The sequence below is a fragment of the Manacus candei genome, unplaced genomic scaffold (assembly GCF_025592945.1).
Source record: "Manacus candei isolate 608988 ecotype Guabito, Panama unplaced genomic scaffold, ASM2559294v1 h1tg000023l, whole genome shotgun sequence".
NCBI classification, from domain to species: Eukaryota; Metazoa; Chordata; class Aves; order Passeriformes; family Pipridae; genus Manacus; species Manacus candei.
In genome coordinates this window covers 17,649,319-17,677,112 of record NW_026138071.1, presented here as the reverse complement: position 1 = coordinate 17,677,112, position 27,794 = coordinate 17,649,319, and the positions used below count along the sequence as shown (strand labels likewise).

Genomic DNA, 27,794 nt, shown 5'->3' with positions numbered 1-27,794 from the left:
CCACCACAAAAAACACCCAAAACCCCTAATAACAACAAAAAACCCACTCCAAATCTTACCCCCCCCACCTTCCCCAGAACACCTCTGCCCCAAATCAGTCTACATTACACAGTGTAAACTATGAAAAATGTAACTGGAACAAAGTCTCTACGCAACATGCTGGGCTTTTAAGCCTAGGCAGTCTACGGTTCCAAGTGAAATATCAGTGGCTTCATTTCAGAACAAACCTGTTAAGTTTTAGTACCAAAAAAAGTTATTTTTCAAACAAGCATCAAGCCAGCCCTTCCATCCAAAGGATCTGGTTACCCATAGACTTTCCAGGTTAATTCAGTGACAGATGAAATATGTACATAACTGAAACTGCTCCACACGTACTACGGGTAAATGCATGTTTCCACAGGAGACTACTCAATCATTAAATGCAGGACACAGCATCATCTAATATAAAGAGACTTTTTAATACAGAACATCTGCAACCTTTCTATCAGCTCCATCTAAATGTCTACACAGGGTCAATTAAAAAATACCTCCAAAGTTTGATTCATAACTTTTTCATTTTCCCAAATACATTTCTGCTGTTTGCAGGATACGAATTGGGAGGTGGCAAGAAGTGGGAGGAGAGGAGAAGGTCTACAAGAAAAATTAGGTTGTCAGAAAATGTCAATAGTCACAGCAAATCTTCTGTAAATGATTTTTGAAAGTCTGTTTCATTTTATGTATAGCTGAACAGTAACAAGCATAATGCCAACTTTCATTCTGGAAATGAGCTGCGAAAGGCATCTCCTGTGTATGGACACAAATTGTAACCAGTTAAGACACAAGACAATCCTGCACTGGGACTTCTATGGGGCAGCCTTTGAAGAATATTCTTGGCTGGTAGGGGCAGGGAAAACCTGGAAAGCTACTGCTACAAGGCTCAAAGTAAGGGAATGAAAAGTGAACATTTTATCCATAACTGTATTTCCTTTGTTCATTCATTCACATTACATGGTAGACTTCCTTTCAGTGACTGGGAAGGGCTACTGAAGGATGGATGCACTTGTCCTGCTGTCCCTTATCTAACAGGACAGGGCACTGTCGTCACTGTGAACACAGGATGGGGCAAGGGGGATCCAAAGAGGGGAGTACTACTGAGGAAGCCCTTAAATTAGTACTCCTCTCTTTAAAGAAGACACACAGCGTCAGCTTCCCTTTTAACAAAATAAGAGGCATAAAGGAGGGCAAAGATATACCTTGATTTTCATGTTTAGTATTCCCTCTCCACTCCTGGAGGGTTGCCATGATTCTTCACTACTCATTTTATTTTATAACCTTTCAGCTGAATCTGTTGAGTGGCCTTCCTATGAGTATGTCTATTAGCCCATGATATTTGGTTTTACTTTGACCAGGTTTCTTACTTTCCTCAGAACACTTTGAATGCCACAGTAAATCCTACCAGATTCTCATGGGCTGCAGCAGGGACTTGACTGGCCACCAGCATCTGTTTTTCACAGTTATGAGTAATGCCTTTTCAGAAGTTTATTATTACTACTATATACATTTTTTGGATCATAAGTTGATTTCACTTAAAAGTTCTTTTTAGTTCTGCTTCATGTTCTAGAAATGTCACAGGCCAGATTTTTAGAATTAATAGCAGCGATGACTACACAAAAGAGGTTACATTTTTCACTCCCATCATACACACTTTTTTTTATGTTAAACCTTGGGTTCAGTAATCAGTATGGTCCTTTTCCTGAAGTACTATAAAATACCATTTCTCTTTCCTAAGATGGTACACTCCACAAAGCAATCAGAGTGTACAGGTTACCAGGTTTTCATATGGTAAGCAATTTTTCTTTGTTTTTCAGTAATGTCACAAATGGATTTTTAAAATTGTCAAGTTTTCTTCTATTTTCACAATAAGCTGTAAGGGGATTTTAAACAAAGTGACTCTTCAGATTAATATCCATCTCAGCCCTTATTAAAAGGGTCTGAAAATGAGAAGGGAGCATAAAAATGCACATTTTAACTGACCCAACCTTTTTCTTTTTCAGAATTATTCCAATAGAAACATTTTAGTTTTGAAACTGTTGTCTGAACCTAGGCAAGATATTGTAAGAAAAATCTAAAAATTCCCAGGGACAAAAAGACTGTTTCCTCTCCTACCCAACACTGAGTGCTACACAGCAGATACAGGGCTTCACAGATCTGCTTCCTCTGGGAATTCTGCCATATATTAAGTAAATAAAATTAGTTTCCCCAATTTTTATTCCTTTTAACCATAAACACCAGCAAAGGTAATAAACAAAACCCTTCATTTTATTCTTTTTTATGAATTGCAGAGGCTAAATTCCATCTCTAACTATTCTTGTGAAACACAAGTCAAAAGAATGGGATTGTAAAGATTCAGTTAAAAGATGAATTTGGTCTCAGACATCTTTGTATACTGGTGAGAATAAATGAGTAGCAGAAATATCTCTAAGTTTAGACTGCAGTTTTCAGGATTATCAGTTAAAATGTATTTCTGAATTAAAAAAAAAATCTGATATTGATACTGGAAGAAATACAGAACCTTGTTATACTGGTGTTAGGCTCACTATTCAGGGAAGAAGTGGATCTTACGAGCTCTCATAGTCTCAGATTAGGATTTCCCCAGCAAGTCTGAAAAAATATTCATCATTCCAAAGTCCACAAAGAATTGGGACTAGAGTTAATTCTCCTACACCCTTACAACTCAAAGGAAAAAAATAATTAATCACAACTTCATGCTGGCTCACTTCAGTCTCACACAGTATATGCCCAGGAATGCTTTGTGAGTCTCATCCAATACAAGACTTCCATGAAATACAGCAAACTTTGGCTGGAAAATTTTGCCACAAAGCCACTATATGTTTGTATTTCTGTGGTTTAAGATCAATCCCTATCTCTTTGAAACATCTGCTGGTTTTTATTTCAGGAAGAGCAACAGGCTCAAGGATGTTCTCCACTATTTTGAAATAACTGTTCCTTATTTAGATTTCTCAAACCCTTCCTTCTGATCACTCTGCTCTACCTCGGCTGGTATTTCTACTACATTTTCTGCAGTCAGGTCTGGTCTCTTGTGGAGTTGATCCCTATCCCTTTCACTTTTACCACGAAATAATAAACATTTTTACCCTCAATCTCATCACTGTCCATGCAAATTCAGTCTGACCACCTGGCATTTTTTCCTTAGTCATTTAAATGCACAACCTGTACCTGTGTTGAAGTAACAGGTTATAAAACCGACTTGCTACAGTACTTTATCAGCTTTCTTTGTTCTGTGTTTGAGAACTGCTACTGTATATTGACTTTATTAAAGAGACCAACACAATTATTACAAGTCCAAGTTCCAAAATGGACAGATACTGAACTGAAACTGCTGTATTAAAGGTCTGTAACGATCTTTCTTTGCTCAGCCAAATGGATTGTCATCTGTGTTGATTCAATGCAACTCCTCTGTGCCACTCAATACAATTGATCACAAGATGCTTTTATAAAGCATTTGGTTACCCTTGAAATTTGGTACCCAGGGGTCCTGGAAAATGCCCACAGCTTGAGCTGTCCTTCAGTGAATACCTTTCTCTGTAGCTGATAGTAAAATTGTTCTTCTTCTTATCTTGCTCTTAGAATTCCCCATACGCATTCAGAGAAATTCTGTTTAAGCCTCACTGTCTCATTCTTGATAGCAACATCCACTTGGTAATTTTAATTAAATCTCATGGTTTCAATTATCTGTATACAGACACTGTACCAATTTAAGTTGCTTTTCAGCATGGCTTTTTTTCCTCATCCCCAATGTTTTATTTTGGTCTCACTCTTCTGTTCGGTCAGCCTTTGAAACCAGGTCCTTGAGAAGGCTACCAACCACAATTTTACTTTTTTTAAAATTGCTTTTTAAAGCTAATTTTAAGTCAATATTTACAAACAGACTGAAAACCTCATACTTCACTGCTTAATTTACAATCTTCTTCTTTTGCTTATAAATTAGTGCGACATTTTATGCAACCAATTTAATTTCATATTTTTTCTCCTTCTCTGATCACTGCTGTACGTGAAATTTCCTCTGATTTATATTACAGATTTCCATTTCAAAGTTTATATTGTAAGGCTTGTTTTAGGACTGTAACTGCTCTGCATGGAGGTTATTAAACAGAAACCTAGATGTTCAATATAATTTTCCATTTAGTTTTGTGGAAACTTAAGGGTGGAGCTGGTCTAAACGTGGCTGGACAACACAAAATGTTAGCCCCCATAAACAAGGATTTCCCTTTCCAGAAAATCATGTTCCCAGTTTCAGTCTGACTTACATTTTCTAAATAAAACATGTAAGACTCCTCACAACGAAACCTACTCTAGCAATGACAGTCCCAATTCGCCAAGCTGTCATCTACCTGGAACAGTCACATTAGAACTTTCTATCGAGCTTTAAGGATGGTGCAAAGTCATTACAATATTGCTGCAATAAATACGGTATCAAAGCCAAAAGACACCAATGCCATCACAAGCAAAGAGCCTCATGAGAGTGACTTAACCTTTGACCAGCAAATTTGAACAGTTGTAAGCAATTTGTGTCCCAAGGTACACAGTGAATGGCTGATGTACACAAAATAAACAAAGACTGAGAAAGACAATAAACTGACAGCCTAGACCAACAAAAGGTTTTGGTGTCCCATGAAGTCATTAATACAACACTCTGTTAAACATGCTTATTTTCCAGGTGTGGGCTGTTTCAACATCTTTGAGTGCCTGTGTGTCCTTGAGAAGATGAGGGAGATATAGTGATGTGACAAGACTATTCTACCGTAAAGAAGCTCCTTTTAGCTGACTTAGCCCTTAAGCACCTCCTTGTTCCCCTCCCCCAGAGTACTTAGAGTATGCAAACTCATAACTCCATCACCTCCTCTCCAAACCTTTTGGTTTTTTCATTATAGAGACAGAAATAGCCTGTCAATGAAAGAGACCCAGCCTTTACTTGACATTCTGGAAATTAACTATACAATACTTTCAAAGATTTTTGTGCTAATACATCAGTCTCATAAAAAAATACAAGAATACAGGTAACAGGTTAAAATAGCAAGGGTAGAAAATTTTGAGTTTCTACATGTGAAGCACGAATTATACTCACATACACAACCCCTACAGATAATCAACAGGCTTCTCAAAAGAGTTACTTATGAATTTTAATTTTAGCCTCACTGTAGCCTTTTACTATGGTGTGGATGCTTTGTTTTAAAAAAGACCTAGAACACAGAAGACAGAAGCATATATAATATTGTAGTTAATTGCTTTGCTCTGATGGATTGAAGCCTCAACACTGAGGTAAGTCTTAACTATCTAGTTATTCTGAACCTCAATCCTCCTTTTTTTTTGTTCCTGCTCTAGAGGATTGCTGGTTACTTCTCTTTTCATTCTGTTTTTAATCTTCCTCAGTGAAAGATCATTTTGTCTCCACTTTCAATTCCATACAAGCTCATGGACAGGAGTTTATGGTATAATGCAAGTTTTCTGCAGCAGGTCTAAGGCTAGTGAGTGATTCTTCTTCCCACTATGACAGGAACATCATCTTTCAATTTCTTTAAACTCTAGCCTAAAACTAAAAATGATTAAACTCATTCTCTCCAATCCGAAAATCTCCACAAGATAGAGAAAGCTGGTATTCAAACCAGAATAAATGTTAAGGGCGAACTAAATAAATATAGTCTTACTGGAATAATTTTGTTAGCATACTGTAGACTGCCTAAAACTTGGTGTGCTTCTAATTAGATCACGAGAGCACATATTTTGTATGAGTATGGCTTCTTTTCTCCCCTCCAAGCATGAGGACAAATGTAAGTCTGTGTAAAACACTGAAATATCTCTAAGACACAGATTTTAATAGTATTTTCCATGCAGGAGATGCAAGAAAACCAAATTTGCTTCATTACAGCACTGAGGACTAAAGCCAGTTATCCACTCAGAATTAGCAAGCTCACTTGCCAAATCAGTTTGCACTACTCACTGGGTGGAACAGACTTCACAGGCAGGTCAACAAATTGTGCAGTTTCCAGAGGATCAACACCACAGGATTTACAGGTCTCATCGTGGTCTTACAGAAGGAACATTGTCAGCATTCACACTACACATATGTAAATACAACTTCCACTTTATGGTTACTGAAATCAGCAAACATCTCACATGTAGGAACAAAGCAATTAACACCACTGCTACAGGCAGAGAGAATTCAAAGCAAATCTATACCTAGAAATTTCTCTACATATCTTCCCAAGCCATTTCAGCCCAGAGCTCCTGGAGCTTTGCCTGATCCTCCCTACAGCACCCTCCACTGCTGCAGATGACTGATGGTTTGGGAAGCAACAAATGACAACCGAGCTAAAATAGCCTAAATAGGAATTCATTACAAAAGAGATGGGGTGGAGGTCTTCAGAGATGAAGAGGTACATTAATCTATTGCAGCACCTACAATCATAATAATCTGCCTTTTTAAAGGAAAGAAATATTTGCTAATTTCTTTTTGAGTAACTAAGATTAAGTCACTCTCTGGTGAATCTATATGCACACATAGTCAATAAGAATCTGCAGCTGTATTGTGGAAATTTTTTCTCAAAGGCAGTGCAGTTTGATTTTGTGAAATCTTCATTTTGACAAAGTTTTATGTAAAAACTTGTATTTTACAGTGCAAACTGCATTAAATCAGACAGACAAAAAAAATCATTTAAAAATATGTTTTGCTAAGATGACTAAATGAATGAAAGTGAGCTTCCTTGAGACTCCTTCCTTTGCTCTCTGTTAGGGAGACTGAACAATCCAAGAGCATGTGAATGGAAACAAACACTTCCAAATGCAGAAGAGGATATGGAAAGCACATTTGTGTGTGAGTGTGTGTGGAGGCAAAAAGGAAAGCTAACTTCTTTGAATTGTGTATTTCCTCAATCTAATTTTAATTAAAAACAGAGCATTAGGAAGTCTGTTATACTAAGCTACTGTAATACAGATTTCCACATTACAGGATAAAAAACTAAACAAAAAGATGACAGAGGTAGAATGAACAGTGCCTGACTCATTACTCACTGGGGTTCTCTGGTTACGAAGAAAATAAAAAATAACAACGGTGGCCTTTTGTCACCACAAAATAGCTTTACAATTCTATTTACACATTACTACCAACCAACCTGATGATGATCTGGGGTTAGTGTGAGGCCAGTTATTCACTACTTTCAAATAAGGGACAATGAATGGCACAGGCATACAGCTCATTACTTCAAACCTAATACTGAAGTTAAATGCTAAAGAACTATAGCAGATACTTAGTAGCCTGTGTATCTTGTACTACATATACACACAGAGACAGATGATTTTTCACCTTGTGAGTCAACCTTCAAGAACTGATTTTTTTTTTAAATTCCTTAACCACATATCTCAGAGTTCATATAATATATACACAGAGAGGGCGACAGTTTTTTTCATGTCAGCATTTGGCTAAAATTTTTTATATTTCCCCAGCTTACTTTTTATTTCTTCTTTACTGTTTCTTCTCAGCAACAAAATAAAGAAGTGGGAAGTTGCAAGAACAGAAAGGGAAAAGGGAGAAAACATCTTCATTTTCACCACTATGAATTATTCCAAGATCTCTAAAGAGCAAGATCAAATTCTTTCAAATGCCCCAGGGGCCAAGCCAAGACCCTAGAGGTGTCATTTCCACCGAATAAAGGAAACAGGAAACAAGCAGAGGAAGATTCTTTCAATGTAAATATTTCTCTGAGGGGAACAGTCAACAGCATAATTGGTAAATGCCAAGCAGCACCACGACCACTGAAAAATCAGAACAGTTGCTCCTTATGACAAGGTGTAGAGTAGAAGCAACACACACAGGGGGCAGAGCCCAAACTAAGGAACTCTTCTAGGCTTATTAATGAAGGTTCTGCATAAGCTGGGTGACAATCAGGACAATGGACAGCCCAGGGGGCAGAGCCAGGTAGAGGGAGGAGGAGAAAGTAAGAGCAGAAACCTGGTAACAAACAAGAGTTGCTGATACTGAAGGGCTGGAGGTGATAGGAACATGAGTTAACTGCTAAATTAACAGCTGAATGAGCTGGAACTGCTGGGTAAGGATCAATCCTGCACCTTTGCATTCACATCCAAACAAATGAGGACAGGGGGAGGTGAACGGGACACAGCCAAATGCGGTGCAGAGCAGCAAGCTGAAAAGACCTTTTCTTACTACTGGTGGACAGAAATGGAAAGCAAGAGCTGGGGGAGAAAGGATATAAAACATTACTTCATCACTCATTTAGCCTTGGGAATGCTCATTACACATGGTGGAAGTTTTGCAGCAAAGGCAACTCTTAGGGAAGTTGAAGGGCCATACAAAACACTTTCTGCCTGAACTCGCTGCAACACGTTGCAGTAGAAAGTGTGCTGCTGAGACAGGCTGTCTGGTAAGTGTTTGTGGTTGCTCAAACCACTATGTTACCACACTGGTCAGCCAACACAAACCAAACCAGGAAGCAAACAAAGCTGGTGCTGTGCTGACAAGGGCAGGCATGAGCAGTCAGAACCAGACCAGCAGCGTGATCCACAAGAGACTGATTTCTTTCCATCCATGTTGCTAAAATACTGGGTCATTCAATACAATCTGGAAGCAACAGGAATCCAAGCAGAAAGGGAAGAAACTCCTCTGTGGTCAAGTCTTCAGTGTGTTGTGTAATAAGTGAGCAAATTCTAGACACTGCCTCACTGGGTTTAAGGTTCACAAAAAGATGACATCCCGTATAGGGGCTTTTGTGAAAGGGGGAAGATGATAGAGTAAGGACATAAAGAAGAATAATCTGCAGAGAAAAAATTAGTTTGCCCATGCTAAATTTGAAATGACAAATCTCTTGTTTTTTCTAACAAGGCAACATAAAATCATGGTAGAAGATAGAAGGTCAGCTATAATTCTGAGGCATTACATTCCAAAATGCATTTCCAAAGGTAAGAGTGTCTGCAGCAAGGAGGTAGTAGAGAGAGGGGGAGGAAACCCCAGCTTGGCATCACATGAACTAGCAGTAGTGAGAATGGGTATGGGTTAGCAACCCAGTCCTCTGTGTCAAACAGCTCTCAACAGCACAACAGCAGAAGGTTGAGCCTGCAAACTGGGATAGGCTTGCTTTGTATTGTTTTTCCAAGGAGAGAACTGACCAAAGCTTGCTAAAGATGGATGGGAAGCAATAATGGGACAAGGTTACAAAGATAAAGAGGGATGCTAAGTGGAAATAAGACACTGGGAAACAGGAGATTAGCAAATGGGAAAAATCGGAATCCCTGGGGAAAAAGGCAAGACAGTAACTCATCCTCAGAGAGAGATGAAAGAATCCTAGCAATAGAGGAAAATTAGTTTGAGCAAAATCACATGAAAGCTTGCTACTTTTTCATTTTAATTTTCTTAACAATAAAACTTTTTGCCTGCTATATTGTTACAGGAGTAGCCAATTAGTTTTAAAATGTATTTAATTGTTAACAGGTTTAGCTGAGCAGTGGTAACATGAAGCAGGGAAATGTTGTTATTTTTATTTTTTACAAGCACAGAGAATAACTTTTGTGTAAGAACTGTGGTTCAGAGCAGCTGAGTTAACCAGCGATACGCAAGAAATCAGAAGCAGAGCAGGCATTTGAAACAAAGCGTCTCTCAGACTACCTTCTAAACCTTTTCCTATCTAACCCCAAACCTAAAACCTTTCCTATCTCCTAAACCATCTCTTCATTTTCTTTCAAAGATCCTATGTGGAAAAAAAGAGGGAAGAAAGAGACAGAATGGTTCAGGGGGTCAGTTTTTTCTGAAGCTAGCATACTTCATATGCTCTGAAATTGTGACTACCCCAAAAGGAGCTTTGTTCCTTTTATATGTCAGCAAAACAAAAGGTCAGCCTATTGAAATATTGGTCAGGTCTGACTTTCTTCTATTAATAACAAGTTGAGACACATTTTTTAAAGTAATAGTTAAATAAATGGCCACATGTCTGCAATCATTTCAACTTAAAATGTCAACTGGATTTGAGATGCCATGTGCATTTAATCAATGACTCTGCATTATAATATAAATATTACTTTGGTTTGACTGCTTTGTGTGGCATAAATCATAATTCAGTGAGATGAGTACATTTAATTTTCTCTACAGATGGCTGTTAATGGCAATACCTATTAAACTGGCACCTGCTAGCACACTGCAGTCAAGGAATCTGTCAGGAGTCCCCTCCTGTATCATTTCTCTGTTAATTGTTGTCTATGACCCTAGTCCCCCCACTTACCAAGTTCATGTCACAAGAACTATTGAATCAGAAAATCGGCAAAAACCTGTTGGATTTTTTGGTCTCAAGGTAGATCTTATACTCCACACTGTATTCCTGAGCAAAATATGTATTTATTGGTTAAAATGCAGCTCAGGAAGCCCTAATTCAAGTTCTTGTGTGCATGACTTTAAACCCTCAAGGACCCTTGACCATAATGCATCTGTACCACCTACAGAAATACCCAGTATACAACAATTTATATGAAAAATCTGGAATTCAAGTTTTATCCTCAAATAAGAGATGGATTTTAGAGCAAGCAACAGCCAGCTATAGTGAATGACGGATAAACACAGTGCTGCAGTGCTCAGTATTCAAGAAAACACTTCGCTTTCTAGGACTCTTCTTACAGAAGGGATTTCTTAGGAGACAGGAGACAGACACTTAGAAGAAACATACTGCCTCCAGAAAACACCTGGAGTTTACTTTTAGTGGGTGTGGTATGCACAGAGATCAATATTAAACAGGCAAGTATCCATTTAAGTAGAATTTAATGCACAAAGTTAATCTTTATAGACAAAGTACACTGCTTGGTGTTTGGCTTTTTTTTTTTTTTGGGCTTAGTAATGGCTTGAATAATGATATTTCAACTTGAAGTGAACATGCAACTATTTCACAAAAAACATGCTCCTTGCAAACAGTTTGCAATTTCGAGTCCTTTTAAATAGTCAGAGGGAACTTTCTGCTCTGATCTGTTAAGTAAATATAAATCTTGTTATCCAAGTTCAGTAATGAGAGTGAGGGGTCTATTCTTCACTACACTTGCATACATCTAACGTTAATGAGATTTATGCATGCATATTAAGGGGAGAACAGATGCTTAATTAAACAAATCAGCCTTTAGTAGGCAGTCCACATGATCATTTTTAGTACAAAACCCCCTTATTTTCTCTGTTTTAGTCTGACTATGAATGCATCCAAGGAAGAATTAATATGGTGGAGGAAAAGTCATACATGTAAAATGAAATGTTTGTTTTTTTCAGTTTAAAATACTTGACAAACTTGAAGTACACTAAATTGATTAGGTATCTGCTCTCTAATGCTCTTGCACTCTTTCAAGCAAAGAGGAGTTTTATTTACTAATATACCTATAAGAGAAGTGGGAATTTTATTAGGCAAAAAGAAATCAAGGCCTCTAAATAGCTCATCTGCTTCATTAACTGATGCTGTCTATCAAATACACATGATCCATCTCAGATCATTTTCCAATTGAGGACAAAAAAACCCTAAAATAACTTTAGCCTAATTAAAACATCATTTAATCTAGCTGCATTTTTTTAATCTATTCATGTCTATACTGATTTCCAGCATCATACACACATAAATACATTAAAATATTATTTACACTGCCTCTCTCCAACAAGTCACATCTTTATTATTTGCTCCTTCTTCATTATATTGTTACCTTTTCTTCTGCAACACTCAACTTCTAAGGGCAACACAGGGAAGAAAAAAAAACCTCTCCATAAGTTATCGTAGTGCCACACTTAGTGGAAGTCAATATCTGTATATTATGCTATCTACTCTGCAATACCATTACAGGCTCAACAGTGCTGGTTGTAAAAAGTATCATTCTGAGCACAAGGCCTATAATAGTAGTAATGAAAAAAGGGTCATTTCTGTCTTTCAACTAGAATGAAAAATTAAAATCACTAAAGCACTTAGCTCAAAGGAAAATTGGCAAATTAAAGGGACAAAAAATAAAATATTCATGGCTCATATTGTGAAATGGAAGGTAAATAATTTAAGATGAACTATTATGTGGGAAATTGCACTCTTTCTGAAGAGGAAAAAGCAAATCTAACTAATATACACATATATATTCCTGATTCCTAGGCTTGCAGTTACATATATATGTGCACAAATAAGCAAGTCATGGTTGACGTGCAGTATTGGTGGGGGATAGACATTTTCTCACCTTACTAATTTAGAAAACATTTGCTAGTGAAATAGTCAAGTTGACAAGTGCTGCTTTATATGGAGAAGGTTGTTTGTTTTTTTCTTCCTGAATCCAGCCTGGAAATGAAGACTGAATGAGAGGGTGCTCTCCCACTGCACTCCATTTCAGCATAACTCTTTACTCTGAGTCACCACGTACATACTTGCTCTTAGATTTTTATATCACAAAAAAAATTATGACTTCAGCCTCCTGGTCTCTGCCTGGGGGAGCTACCTATTAAAATGCCATTGGTGTGGCTGTAGTCCATTAGCTATCTTACCTTCATACCCATAAAGCCGAAAGGGCTGCCCAGAATTTTTACTATCGCTATCTGGAAAAGGTAATGGGAGAGCCATAGACTTATGTTTATTATACTCCAGCACTGTAACAACTGCTATGGGATTAGGATACAGAACAGAATGGTACAGCAGAGGTCACATTTCCCTGGTGATTTAAAGTTTCTGTCTTCTGCCAACTTAGAAACACAAAGCCTACCTTTGTTAGAAGAGAATATTTTGATAGTATTTCAAAGCATGGCAATTAAATAACTACAGATCACAAATTTAAAATCTGGAGTTCATCACCTCACAAACTGATGAATAATTTTTTTATTTACTTTATTAACCTCTTGGTTAGATCAGCTTTGCATTCCTGTCCTAAGTGATAATGTGCTTTCCATTAGTGTTTACCATCAGGGATTTTTAACACCCTGCACCAACAGGTTAATTAACCCTTCCAAACAGCCTAGAGAGCCCACCTCACAAAGCTTTTGACAGTTCTAAACCAATGACACGACACACTACACTTTTATTCAAAGGCACAAATATGCTGTTTCACTATAGTGTTTCTCCTGAAAATACTAAACACCTTCAAAAAAAAGCAAAGGGAAGCTCATTTAAGGTCCAGCAGTCTCTAAGACTCACGGTGCCTTGAAAGAATCAGTCAGCTCAATGTGGGAAAAGGGATGAACCAAAAACGAAATGTGGCATTGCGAAATCTTGTTGATCTTATGTGTCTGCACAGAACTCCATATTATTTCTGTTCTGACAAAGATTCAGTACAGATGCTAGACATTAGCTTTTTCCTGAGACTCGAGCATACATTTAGTCACAGGTCCAATAATATAAGTATTTAATGTAGTTGTTTTCTTGATATGCAATATCAATTTACTGAGTTGTCTGTTGTCTAGTGGTGGGTTATTAGTGAATGATGATGGCACAGTGAGCCAGAAAACATCAAAAAGTAATATATAATGCTCCTTGGCCAATGTTACATGAAACAGTTAACAGAGTCAACTTCTGTTGTTCTTTGGACAGACATACACACATGCAGAACTAAGGCAGGCAATATATGCATCAGAACCAACCAACCAAGGAAAACAAACACTGTGCAGTTGGTACCACAGTAAAATAGCACTTTGGATTATAGAGACTTAACTAACCAGTGTCATCTGCGTTTCAAATCTCCAGTACATTAACCTACTTTGCCCCAAATGCCAGAGTCATTAATATGCTCCAGCCAAAAGTTTCAGTTAATATGAGGTGAAAAACCAGGACTTTTTAAAAACAATGATTACAAAAATAAAAGCATGATTTCTTGATGGTCTCTGAATCACAGTCACCTAAATAAAGCTTCAATCAAGGAAAAGCTTAGCAGGGAAGCAATCATTCTTCTTTTTGTATGTGTAAAAAAAGACCAGAAACTACAAGTAAATAGCAGCTGAGCAACAGATGAGGCACTAAGTGAAATCTGTTAGCAACTGCTAACAGCTTTGCTATTTTCTGTTGTTAAATTAAAAAAAAAAAGGCAAAAACCCAATGCAGTAGCAATTCCAATATGTTCAAAAATCTCAGACGCAAAAGACTAAAGCTCAATGCTTCTTGTACTACAGATAAATACCTGGGTTTGGTTTTAACATCTTGAAATGCTTTGTTATTGATCATAAGGCAGAAGCCAGCAAATTCACATGGCCATACCATCAAGGTAAAACTTTTTACAGCTGTATATGTGACCCAGCAAGTATAGCATAAAAATCCCACCACAGACAAGTGTGACTTTTTCAGCAGCTGTTTTAGCCTCAAATTCCACTTTCTTTTATCCTTTGACTTTTCCAGCAGCTGTTTCAGCCTCAAACTCTACTTTCTTTTGTCCTTTACACCTGACCCCATGTCATTCGCCAGAAAGTGCATGTGTCTTAATTAGCATTGCGCTTTCTGGCAAGATCTCAGAAATATTTCCATTGTCCTGCTGGTCCTGGAGCTTTCACTACAGATGATCAATTCCTGCTTATCTCAGGCCAATCTTGACATGGGTTCAGCAAGTCTGTTTTTCTGTTTGGATGCATCTACACAGCACAGCAGCACTATGCAGGCACAGCTGAAACAGCTGTGAACAAAGCTGCCCAAAAACTACAAACAGTATGAACACAGCAGAATGGGGGTTCCAGCTCCTGCGAGGATCAATTAGACACAATTAGACACAGGGCTGCAGTCACTCGATTAGTTAAAAAATTCATGACATTGCCCGGTCCCAGGCAGATATATCCTCTTCCCACTCTTGCCAGTTGCCATTGAAACTTATTTTCCCTTGGCTCTTTCTCTTCTGTCAGTCTAGCAAGAGCTCTGTTCCTTGTTTGTCCTTTTGGTGATCTCACAGCACAACCACCACCGTACCTACAAAAGGCACACTACAGATTTCTGCTCACTTACACTGTTTACTTTCCTAATACCTCCTATGGCAGGTTCTCTTTCCAATACAAATTCACCATGTCAAAAACTGAGCTCAGCTCAGTTTCTAAACACTTCTCTCTACTTCCTTCTCTGAAGCTACCAAGAATTAGTAGCCACCTTGCCTGCTGCAGAAGCTCACAACTTTTGTCAGCTTCAACTCCTCTCTTTCCTTCCACAGATGTTCTACCAATAAAGCATGCCAGTTTCATCCCCACAACGTCATTAAAAAATCTGGATGTTTCTTTCCATCCGTGTTGCTAAAATACTGGATCATTCAAACCTTCTTACTGCAGTCTCCTCCTCCCCAGCCATCCTGACACCTCTCACCCTTCACATCAGTACAAAACTCCAGTTTGAAAAACACCTTTTGAATCTAAAATTTAGTCAGTATTTCACCCGTTCTAAATTCCACTATTAGTTCCTATTATTTGTTTTAAAAACATTCAGATTAATTGGCTTTGTTTTTCAAGTCATAAACAGCAGTTTCTCCCTGAAAAAAACACCAGCCTGGATTTGATCATCTTGAGCAGGACATATGGTCCCCAATTCTTCAGTAAACTCACACTGTTTTCTCTTGTTCAATCTTTACTTCACAGGTCAGCACCCTTCTTTCACATCTATCATAGCTGGGATTCCCTTGGACTCTCACCTTTTCAGGAAGGAATTTCTTTTCAAGAATAGCTTTATAAATTCTAGAAAGAAACACCAACAAGTACGCAGAACCTCTAAAAATCTCCCAGTTGAACTGTTAGCTCTTACCTACTCCTCCTACTCTGTTTATTATAACATGTTGCTTCCATCTTTTTTGTTTTGTAGAGATTTTTAATGGTGTGGGAGAGAAATACCCATTCTTTGCTGCCAGACAAATAAATATTATGAACAATTACTGTATGCTGGGAAGATTACCCATCTAAACAAAGGACAAGCTTATGGAAAGAACAGATATATAAACCTCGTGTACTACCAAAATGGGAAACATATTCTGAAAAAGGGAATCACTAAGAATGGTAACCTATCATTCCCAGCTTTGCATATTGACCATTATCAGAGTTTTTGTCAACTATAATAGCTTGTTCTAGGTTCTGATGTCATTCCAATGTTCTTTCTGGCTCAGGCATCATACCCCTGTAAGACTTAGCGATTCAAACTTTGATTCTGCCATATATCTGTTATATATGAAACAATACTTATCCTTTTGTCAGACCCCTGTGCCACTGCCCTCCTCTTCCCTATTCACACCAAAGAGTTAAAAAGAAGAATGAAAATAAGATACACAAGAGTTTTTGAAGTCATCCTCCTAATTATTCAGTGTTTTGACTACTGTTCCATGGTAAGCCCTATTTCTTTAAACAGTGTGAACACAAATGCATGTGCAATGCACTGGTGTGCATACAAGTCTCCTCCATATTCCTAAAGAGGCCCATTTGAAAGCAGACCGGTATACCCACACACCTTCATCTCATGAACACTAACAACTGTTGCAATCATGCAAATTTGGCACATAAACATGCCTATATATTTTTTACACATCTCTACAGAGTTCAAAAGTTGATAGGACAATTTTTAGAGGATTCCTATTGCTGATACAAGGAAGGTCAGCTAAAACCTTCCATGCTAATATAACACAAGTAATTTCATTCCAGAGGACATAGCAACAGAAAGCTGTAATGCAAGTTCATATACTAATGTCCTAATGAAGATCATTATCAGTGAATGATCCTGCAGATGAATGTCTTAGATTACTAGTTAAATGCAGCTTTGCCTAAACAATGACTGTGGCTTTTATACATATCTGGCTTGTCTACAATACAGCGTGCCAAGAAACACCAGTAGCTGAATTAAGTGTTCAGGGCCACAAGTAACCACATGGTCATACCTTCTCTAACCTTCTCCAGATGACCATAAATTTCATCACATATCCTATATTAATTGCAAAGATTTATTTAAATGGAAACCATTAATTCCTCAATAGAGTCAACAGGTACCTGAGGCAGGGGTGATAACAACCAGAGTGTCTACAGCACCACAGGTTCCAGCAAAAGCAAGGAAACAGCCTGAAGAACTCTGATGATTCCAGAGTATAATAGCCACAGAACAAATAGCCAGAGAAGAAATCCAAACACTTGCACGCTGGGCAAGGAGAACAGTGAGCTTTTGTGCACCACAGGCAATGGCTGAAGCTACAAAGCAAAAATTCTATCATAGCCAGTGTTTTTCAGCAACTGCAAATGTTATAGACTGTTTACAGTAACAAAAGGAATCCTGCTCTCCCCGCAGCCCAGGAAGGAAGCAGATAAGCAAGGCAAAGGTCCGAGTGTGGGAGCGGGTCTTGTATTACTCAGAAATATTCCCTACAAATCCTTCCCCACCGAAACACACTTCTTTTAAGCCTGAAAACCCTGAATCTTTTCTGACATATGGGAATGCATTTCAAAGGCACAAAAAGACATTTTGTCTGCCAAATGTCTTCTGCCGCAGCTACAAGTTTGGTGTAAAAGTATAAACTGCTTTCTTTTTCAATAACATCAACATTATTTGAGTCCAAGTGAAATAATTTTTCCACTACTTTATGAAAGCATCAGTTGTTTCCTATCTTATGATGAGAGTGGGTGGCTGTTTTGCTTTGTAAAATGCCATACCTCAACATGACACCAAAGCCTTTCTTCTTTTTCTTTTCTGGATCTTCATTTTCTTCCTTCCTTTTCTTCTCCTTGATTTTAGATTTGCCCTTTTTCTTCTCCTTCTCTCTATTTTTTTTGTCTTTTTTTGCTTTGCTTTCTGCATCTTCTATTTCAGGGTTCCCTGGAGGGCCAGATTCCACGTTCTGAGCTTCTTGACCACAGTGAGAGCTCTTATCAGAGAAACCATCTGCACAGAATGAAAAAGAAGCAGTGAGGATGGCTACGGGCCACTGAAATGCAAACACGTGAAATACAGCATGAGTGTCGACAAAGTGCTCAAGTGACTCACAATACTTATTTAATTGAATAATTTAAAAAGCAGACTAAACAGATCTAGTGGATTCAAGCAGATTTGTATTGCCAATTAAATAAAGAGTTATTTTAGTGAATTGTTTTCTAGTTATTACTCCTGACTCAAAAATCCTGACACGGTAAAGTACTATTCTATTTGAAATCTAGCTTATTAACCTCCATCAGCTCAAGAAAACCAATGTGCTAGGATGCAAACATTGAGAGCTTACTTCAACAAGAGATTCCAGTGACTGACATAACCAAGCTATGTAGCAAAATTATTTAATTCACTCCCTAGAATCTTTCTATTTTAATGGTTGAACAAGAAATAGATAAACTGTTCTGTCTGGTTGGAGAATAGTTGTGCTGTTGCTATTTGGGGGGCTCAGGATCCAAGTACAGTTTTATGCTCCATGCTAAACGAGATGTATTTCCAGACTGGGGTTTATAAACCCATGGTGACAGAATGAGCAGCAGGGTGCTATCAATACGCTCTGCCTTATCTACAACATGAAACAAATTTCCTGGTTGGAAAAGGGGGAATTGTAAAACAAGCAAGATAATTTTTAATGTAATCTGAAGAAAGCAGCTGCTTCTTGAAGTTGAAAAACATAATTATTTAAGGATTGAGTTCTAAATCCTCCAACCCACCCCTGCCCCAAAGGAGATCAGTGAAAGACTTTACACTAAACCCAGTCAAGGTTGGATGGGGTACTGCAAAGACAGCTCTATTCAGTGGAAGACGTGAGCAGCTTTTAAAATGTGATCAGCTTCAATTGGACTAAATCACTTGCTCATGGTGCTTTATTGAGCTGGGCCTCAGCGGTGCTAAGTGATGGTGGCTCCCTCAAAAAGTGCCATCAGCAACATACCCTCTTCTCCATCTTCAGGTCCATCGTAAGACTTGTCAATGGCAGCTCGGAAACTCTCGTTACATCCCCGACCCCGGACCACGTGAGGCCTGGGTCTGTGAAAAGGGAGTTCATTCTTCCTAACTTCAGCCACGGCAGTCTGAAGACTCTCAAGAGAACTGGACTTCTTTAATCCCAGAGTAGGACCAAAATCTTTGCCAGAACAGTCTGGAAAACAAATAGTTAAATTTTTATACCAAAAACCACACAGAGAAATTAAACTAGTGAGATACATTTAATTGTGTTCTTTATTACTTGGGGCCTTTGAAATAGTATGCAATCAATGTAATTTGTTCTAAAAATAACATCAAGTTAAACCTAGTTCAGCAGATATCCCCATTCAGACTTGGAGGGAATGGCACATAATTTACAGACCTGACAAAGTGATGCACAATAGCTGGCTAGCTCTGCACCCCTGTAAAGCCTATGCCAGTGATAAGAATGGGGTTGCTTCCTCCCCCATTGTCAGCAATGTCCAACTGGACACTGCTAACAGTCTCAAGGACAGCGTTACCTTAAGACTCACAAAAATAAACACTGCTACACAACAAGGGTTTTGCTTTTTAGAATGAGCAGGCTGTATGAATGGTTGATATTTTCAAACACATTTCTCCTGTGAGAAGATATTATTAGTTCTCTCAAAGTCTTATCCAACCTTTTTCTTCAAGCTGAAACTGGTGCTATGATGCCAACATGCACAGCAGGTTTTTCAAGAAACAAAGTACAGCTTAACATAAAAGATATTGTTGTCTCTTTCCTTGTTTGTAGGCATAAGAAAGTACTTAATAGAAAAACAGAACAAATACCTTTCCAAGTCTCCCAAACCTTCCCTCTCTTTGAATGCTTGACTATCTGACCTTAGAAAGGCTTTATTTTGTGGCAGTATTTGTGTTAATTAATATTAATAAAATGATAGTAGAATAGGTAAAGAACAAAGTTCAATGAATATGTGCACTCCAATCAATGAAGAAACTCACAGCTTAATTTAAAAGCCTCTGTAGCATCTACTTAGTTTTTATGTGGCAGAACAGTAAATGTGTCATAGAAACACTGAGGAAGAGACTTTGCCTTGCAATATGCCTTCTGTCTTTGAAAACACAAGTGCTTTTGCTTTCAACTTTTAGGTGATACTAACACAAGCAACAGGAGAACATAACAGGAGCCCTTCACCTACATGTCCATGTACTGTCACATCTGAAGGGACTCAAGGGTCACAGAAAAGAGAGATATGTTAGTAGTATATGCTGTGATTTTAGCAATCCTACAGTACAGGTAATTCTGAACTAGTAAAAGTGCGATCAGTGAATTCTCAAGAGGAAAAAAGCTAAGACTTGGCACCAAATAAAGGCTTGTCTGTAGTGCCTACATAAAGCAATTTACACTTCCATTGCATGCAGACTGATATGTAGCTGAAAACAAGTGGGGGATTGGGGGTGTGTGTGTGTGATGATGTGTGGAGACAAAGAAGTTTAAGGGAAACTGGCTGCTCGGTCACAGTGCAACCTTCTTCTGTTTACTAATTGCCATTCTGGAGACTGCCATTATTGTCAAATTAGCAAGTGCTAAAACAGAGTTAAAGAAATGACTATATACAACATAAACATGCTTAAAATCACTAAAAACATGAGCATCAGTAAGAGGCATTGTGGTGCCTATCTCAGGTTGGGAAGGAGCAAAACCAAGGGGACCATAATGGTGTAAAAGATGGCAAAGTGAAAGCCACTGATCAGCAGAGAAAAAGCTTTTGCATTTTTCAGTTGGCAGCCTGCTTTGGTGGGCTGTTGGGCAGGAGATAGGGCACAGCAGTCCCCTGGCAGGGCTGCAGGCCCAGGGCAGCCCAGCACCCAGCCAGGCTGGGTCAAAATCCAAGGGCTGCCCGGGGACGGGGGTGAAGGTTGCCAGGGGCTACGGCTCCCACCTCTGCGGGCAGCGGGCACCCAGCACACTTGGTGGATATCAAGCCTCCAAGGAGAGGTATCCACTGGGGATGGTTTCAAGGCAACTACAGTGTCTCCAGGGAAGCACTGGCCATGTCCCCTCCTCCTCATGGCTCTGGGAGGTCCAGCAGCCGGTGCGGACTCCAAGCTGCTTCTACATCCACCTGTCTGGCCAAAGGAGCTGTGTATAAGGCCCACACAAAGGTATTCACTGCACTGAATTACTGCCCTAAGCTCTATTACCTGAAAAAAAAAAAGTCTCAGGTTAAATGCTGGTTACAGTCTGTTTCATATAAAGCTGAGCCAATTACTCAAACTGGAAGACTACCCTTAACATATGAAGGCCATTCTTATGGAAATCCGAGCCAACACCTAAAGTTTGGAGCAACGCACTCACATGTGACATGCAACAGACAGCAAGCTGTTTGCTCAGCCTCCCCACACTCAGTCCTTAGGCACCTGGTCACAATACGAGGTGTCCTCATTTATTCCAAGACTTACTGAGAGCCCTTACTCGCAGATTAGTATTAAGAACCTTACCCGTTCTAAGAATGTAATAATTCAGTCTTAAACTTCACAAGCAACAGTGAGAACTTCATATTTTTTGCAATTCAGCTTTTATTCCTTTTTTTCCCTTTCATCGTAGGGCTGTGGCAATCACATATTAGAGCACAGTTACAGATACAGGAGCTGAAGAGCTTCCCTAAGCAGGGAGACCTGTCCCCTTGCTTTCTCAGCCAGCATCCATTATTGGGTGCTTTGCAGAGAAACGCACAAGACTCCGTAAATTTCCTTCTCCTGCCCATCTCAGTATCTTTTCCATTTCGGCAGACAGTTAAAACTGCCGTAAGCCTGAAAACATGAATTTTTCCTCATGGGTAAGAAAACCTCCAAACCAACAAATAAACAAACCCTCTCATCTTTTACAAGTTATTAACAAGCATTTCTGGGGGCACATGGTGTGTGTTTGTATCTAGCCCTACCCGATTGTGAAGACAGAAATACAGTTTGGCAACAAGAAATTCAATTGTTTACTGTGTAAAAATGCTTCTTTCTATGAATTTTAAATCCTTGAGCCCTCCCTTTACTGCTTCTCGTAGTACAATGATAAAAGCCAACTGAAGCATCCACTTTATTATTTTTATAAATGGTGAATTACTTTATGCATCTCTACTGAATTTATGAGAGAAAACAACAAATGATGTCACCACCTGCCTGTGACTGGCTGAAACCAAATTGCTGGTTCTTAGTGGTATCTGTAACTCATCATCCTTTAACCAAAAGATGGTATTACACATACCTTTATTTTCTGCTTAATGCCAACATGGCTAACACAGATTTATTTTTTTTTCTTAATGTAAAAGTAAATATGCTTTCTGTTCTTTTATTACCATCATTATTAGTTTCAGGTATTTCCAAGATTATCTTTCTACCACATTTGCACACTCCTTTCTTTATTTTATAGCCCAGCAGAAGAAAATATGCCAAAAGCAAGATGTCAGTCATGAAAATCAAACAGAAACAAATGACACAGCCTTGTGGGCAATGCAAGCCACCCCAAAGGCACATGCAGAGAGAGTGGAAATAAGAGAAGCCATGAATCGCTGCCACTCTATGTGAAATACAACTCCTAAGACACCCTAAAGAGTAAACATTTTATATATTTATCATTAACTTTTTTTTAGATAATGTTTCTTCTTGAAAACCAAAACTATAGGAACATGCCTAAAGGAGAATATTTACTGGAACACATCTGTGTGAGCTAGACTAATTTCCTATTTACATTTTGAAAGATATAGTGAGGTAAAAAAGAGCTATAATGGAAAAAAGAAGGAAAAGCATCACTGAGACTGAGAAAATACAATAAACACAAAGTTGTAACAGGTTATAAATAATTTGGCTCTGTTTTCACTAGTCTCCTAAACACACACATTCCTGGTTCCTATTGCATTGCACATGATGGAGGTTCATGTGGTACTGGGGAAGAGAAAATGGTTATGAAAACAATGAGTATTCTGCTCTGTGGATACTGGGATGCTGGAGAGAGCACATGACTGCTTTTACCAGGCAAACAACTGTTTGATCATGAAGCACTAATGAGGACTTCTTTAGTGGTAAGACTCAGAGTGAGACGTGCCAAGAGCTTCTAAGGAAGCAGGCACAGCTCAGTGCCTGTTCTGCTTTGGACACACACCCTGAATATAACATTCATGGTGCCCCACTTGGCCTCACTGAACTCAGGTCTTCCTCAACCCAACTGATCTAACTGCTCACTCTACAGGATTGCAACATGATATGGGGACTTAAATTACTCCATGTTCCATTCTTTCTGAAACATTTTTTTTAATGTACTTTCATTTACTTCTGGTAGGACTCACAGTATGCACAACTACAAAGGATTTTTTCCTCTCACTTTTATTTTTATATTCAGATACTTCCTCTATCATCAATCAATTCAATGCAGAGAATGATGTGGGAAGGAGGAATCTGAAAGTCATTACATCATTTAGCTTGCGATTTTCAAATGAAAAGCTCTAATACAACATTTTTGTAGAAAAACCTTACGTTACACTGTAGCCTTTTCTTCAACACTAGTTTATACAGGCAGCACAGAAAAGATTATGAAGGGCTTGATAAAAAGCAAGAGAAAAATCACTATCTTGCCCTCCCATATTAAAGACAACATATATTGTCTGGCTCATTTTATTATACCTCAATCCAAGCATTCCAAATTAGAAGCAGAAATACTGAACACAGAACAACCCCACACCTGACAGAAAAAAAAAATCTAATAAAGAGAAATCAAAGCATGGGAGAATTTAACAAGTTCTCTGATTAAAAGAGCCAGCTACAGTCTTCAGATTTACAGATATTTCAATCTATTTTACTACATATAATGATTGCAATTTAGCCCACATTTGCACAAACTGCAATTTCAGCTATGAATAATGACAGTTCACAATTTGGGGCCCAGAAGGTATGCTGAGCTTTAGCCAGCTGAAAGGGAAATGCTTGGAATAAGGCAGCCATTAGACAAGAGCTGAAAATGCACTACTGTCACCTTAGAAACGTACGCTCGTGTCACTGTTTTCTATGGTCTTATCCCTAACAAACAACACTGCAACAACACTGCAGTGAAATGTGTTAATATTTCAAAAAGAGTATGCATGGCATTAAACATGTCAAAAACGCTAACAAGTTTCACAGTGCACCAATATTAAAGCTAAGAATTAGGAGCAAACATAGAGGTTCAAGCAGAAGCCTCAGTGAAACGGCACATGCATTTGCCAGGTTAGTGCTCAACGTCGGGCAAAATGCAGTCAAGCCTTTCTTTGCACAAAACCCTCTGATCTTCTCTGTTGAAACAATTTGTTTTCTTCATTTGGTTACACAAGTTTAACCTCTCACATAACCTTCCACTTCACAGTATAGCTCTGCATCCAGTGAAAAGTTTTCCTAGGCATCTGAATCCCTACTTCTCCAGCAGATTAGTGTTCTCCCTCTAGTTGGTACAAACTGAAGCACTTGCCATACAAACAGGTCCCAACATAAATCAAGCTACCTTATCTTCTACAAAGCAGGGGTTTTCTCCTCAGGGATATTTATGCATATTAAGCTGACTTTAGATATAGCTGTTACAATCTGCTGGAGGAAAACTGCTATAGGAGAAGCAATGCATACAGGAAAAAGTCCAGTTTTTAGAAAATAGTGATTTCAGGTACCTTGTAAATTGATCAGTCTGGAACTGAGTAGTAGCAAAAAAATTCCAGTGCCCTGTGATTGCTTTATTTCTACTTCCACACCCGCCCTCTGAAAAGGTCAAATCCAGCTTTAAAAGACTGTGTGACACTTTCTGAGATTAAATGATATAAATTACGCTTCTCAAACTAAACCAACATTTTTGTTCCCAGGCCAAAGTTTAACACGAAGTAAAGAGTCCCTGCACTAATATTTAAACAAAGTCACTTTCACTGCTATGAGACATTACCTTTAATTTGTGGGACAGACAGGGAAACTTCTTCAGTAGCAGAACAGAAGAAAGCAAGCCAAAACTTAGCTTAAATTCATGGCTATGATCTACTTTGTTAAGTCTTAAGCCTACTTTGAAATAAGCTCCTAATTATTACTCAATCTTAGTCATTAAGCCTGAAATAATATTTTTTAAAATTACTAATTTAAATCAGAAGTAACAAATTAGAACAACGCAAAAAGTTCATATTAAGCTTTGTGTTTTCTTCACTAATTCAAAGCTTTTTTGAGTTCTTTACATGCGAATGCAGAAAGAAATTCAATAATCATGTTATTTTCTTTTATAATCATGTTATTTTCTTTTTCAAAGAGTGGTATGTCATTTCTATGCATCAAATTTTGGTCTGGACACATTTTTATAAATACTTACATAATCTGCATGTTAAAGATTGCATTAAGCATCGTTTGGGGATTAATTTAGGCTATTGAAACAACAAGGAAGAGGATCATTTTAAAAGAAAAGCCAAGCCAAGGCAACAAGGAAAATACATTTAAATATCAGCAACTTACTTGCAATTAAAAAATGAATCTTCCTTATCTGTGAACATCAACACTAAGAAAAGAGAGATTTTGAACAAAATAACCAGGAAAAGGATACCTTTTGCTAATAATTACATTGCTTTTGTTGCTTTTGTACACCTGCCCACACTCTGATCAGTGAATCCTACATGCTTGAGATATTTATGAGCTCTTTTTATTGCTAACCCCATCACCACCAAGCTGCCCAACAGTCGCTCTAATTTAAGATGCTCTAAATATTGTTGCCATGGGTGACACACGAACATGGAGTAAGGCAAAGCTCTGCTAATAAAAAGGCTTTCACAGCATTTCAGTCCTTGCTCATAAGTAAAGTTAAAATTTATGGCTTTTAAAATACTGGATCTGAGAGAGGTCAGGTTAAATGGCTGCTAGTAATAAAAGGAATCAATATGCCACAGCATCTGAAGCAGCCAGCAAACTAAATAAACACTTCATCCAAATCCACTTGGCCCTGAATTAAAAGAACATAAAATACTGTATTTATTTTGTTTGCCCTCCACCAGTCTGTAGTTTGCATCGCTACATCCGCTAGAATTCTACACAGAGCAAGCAACAAACATATGTTGCCCAAATAGCAATTAAACTGTGTGTCAAGGCTAGGAGCAATTAACTGGGCATTAACCTTATCAGGAAACCACTTCTGGATTAGCCAGCTACAAACAGGCAAACATCTCAGTCTGGGAAGATTCTGCAACGTGTATTTACAAAAGCTTCAGAGGACTCAGACTTTCTGTCTCAGGCACATACAGAGTAAATGAGCCATTTCCAGTAATAACCTTAATTCATAAACCCTGAAAAAAACCAGAATCACCTTGTCCAGTGATTAGTGTGTCCTATTAGCATAGGAATGCAAGACAATTTGTTCCTTACAGCACTGCAAAATAAAGCAGACCAATTGCTCCTAATCTACATTTGGTTCAGTTTATAGATTGACTTTCAAAAGAAGTTATGAAAATCTATTTCCTTCTGTTTATCTATATGTATTTCAAAGGAAAGTGCATGGGTTAATTTTCAGTTTAAAAAATTAATGCACGTTTTGCTTGAAGTTGCCATCAGATAACCTATTAAAAAGGTACATATACACCTGTAATCAATCCATTTCTGCATACACACAAACACAAAGCCCATTCACAAAGGTATGCATATTCTTGAAATTGCTTTGTTTGTGAGTTTAGTAATATTTGTCTTGAAACAGTTTTGAAAAGTTGATGTCAAAAATTCAACTCTTGAATGACAATATGCAGAATTTTGTCAAACCTACTATTAACTAAGAGAAACAGTTGTCCTGCACATCTCAAAATCCCTACAGAATTTGAAAGGATTATGAAGGTTTTCAGGAAGAGTCCCCATGAAAGGTTCCTTTTTATTTCCTAGTGAGATTTAAGATCATTTGAATGCTTATAAAGCCAATAAAAGTATTTTATTATAGATGCCTCATAGTTGAATCCATAGTTGTAGTAATAGTGGGCCTTTAACCAAGCTTTTACATGCTTCAACTTTTTTCTTCCCCCCCCCCCCTTAAACTACCCTCTGTAATGAAACTTCTTCTCTTGCTCTCATTCCAGAGATAAAGATTGTTTTTAGAAAAACAAAAACCCCCAAAGAATACACCTCCCTCTTGCCATATCTGAATAACTGAGGAACGGGAAAAATGCTTCCAGCTCGGTAATAATTTTTTCTCATATTTACCATTATACTCAAAAAAGACTGAAAGGAAACCTTTCAAGCTTTGCACTCAAGTAGGCTGTGAACTACATCCTTCACTGCAGCTTTGAGGGACAGAAAGCTCAATTTCTACACCTACATTCCATGTTCTTATAACATTAGTTGGATCTGGGTATACTTGGCCATAAACTTGTGCCTGAAGTACAGGAACAGAAATGCAGATGCACTCTCATAGGTACATGATATTCCATGTGCACATTTTCAGCAACTACAATGATCCCATCTACCAACTCACCAGAAGCTAGAAAGGAATATTCACACAGGTTCCTCAGCCTATGTGTTTAAATAAGTCGCAGAGTTCAGCAAGAAACTCAAGAAGATGGAGGGTTTTGTAAGCAGAGAACATAAGTAAAAAAAAGACTATAGTACTGAGACCTATTTTGTAGGTCTTAAAACATGAAAAGTATTTTCAAGGCTTTCTTCCAGAAAACTGAATCCTTAGAAAAAATACGTCCATTTCATGGAACTAATGGCAAGGAAATTTCCTTCTAAACAGCTGCAGCAAAGGATTTTGCTAAACTCTTCTGTAGTGTGCAAAGATACAGACTCACACCCAATAACATCTGGTTTTGTAACAGACATGATTCACAACTGAGTAACACTCCCAGCCTTCCTTAAAAATAAAGACAAACTACTTTAGCTATACTGGTTAACTTTGAGGCCTAGTCCATACAATTTACTGCTTTGCAC

At 38.2% G+C, this 27,794-nt stretch overlaps 1 protein-coding gene across 9 annotated transcripts in view; it reads right to left on the bottom strand.

The window, feature by feature from the left end:
• The window catches only part of PARD3B (par-3 family cell polarity regulator beta), a 393,203-nt gene that overhangs the window by 120,514 nt on the left and 244,895 nt on the right, over positions 1-27,794 (bottom strand). For all 9 annotated transcript variants that reach the window (XM_051786819.1, XM_051786818.1, XM_051786820.1 and 6 more), the window contains 2 exons: positions 18,835-19,041; positions 17,630-17,858 (listed from right to left, as the gene is read on the bottom strand). In XM_051786819.1, the coding sequence (XP_051642779.1) occupies positions 17,630-17,858; positions 18,835-19,041 (436 nt within the window). The remainder of the gene's footprint in view (positions 1-17,629; positions 17,859-18,834; positions 19,042-27,794) is intronic.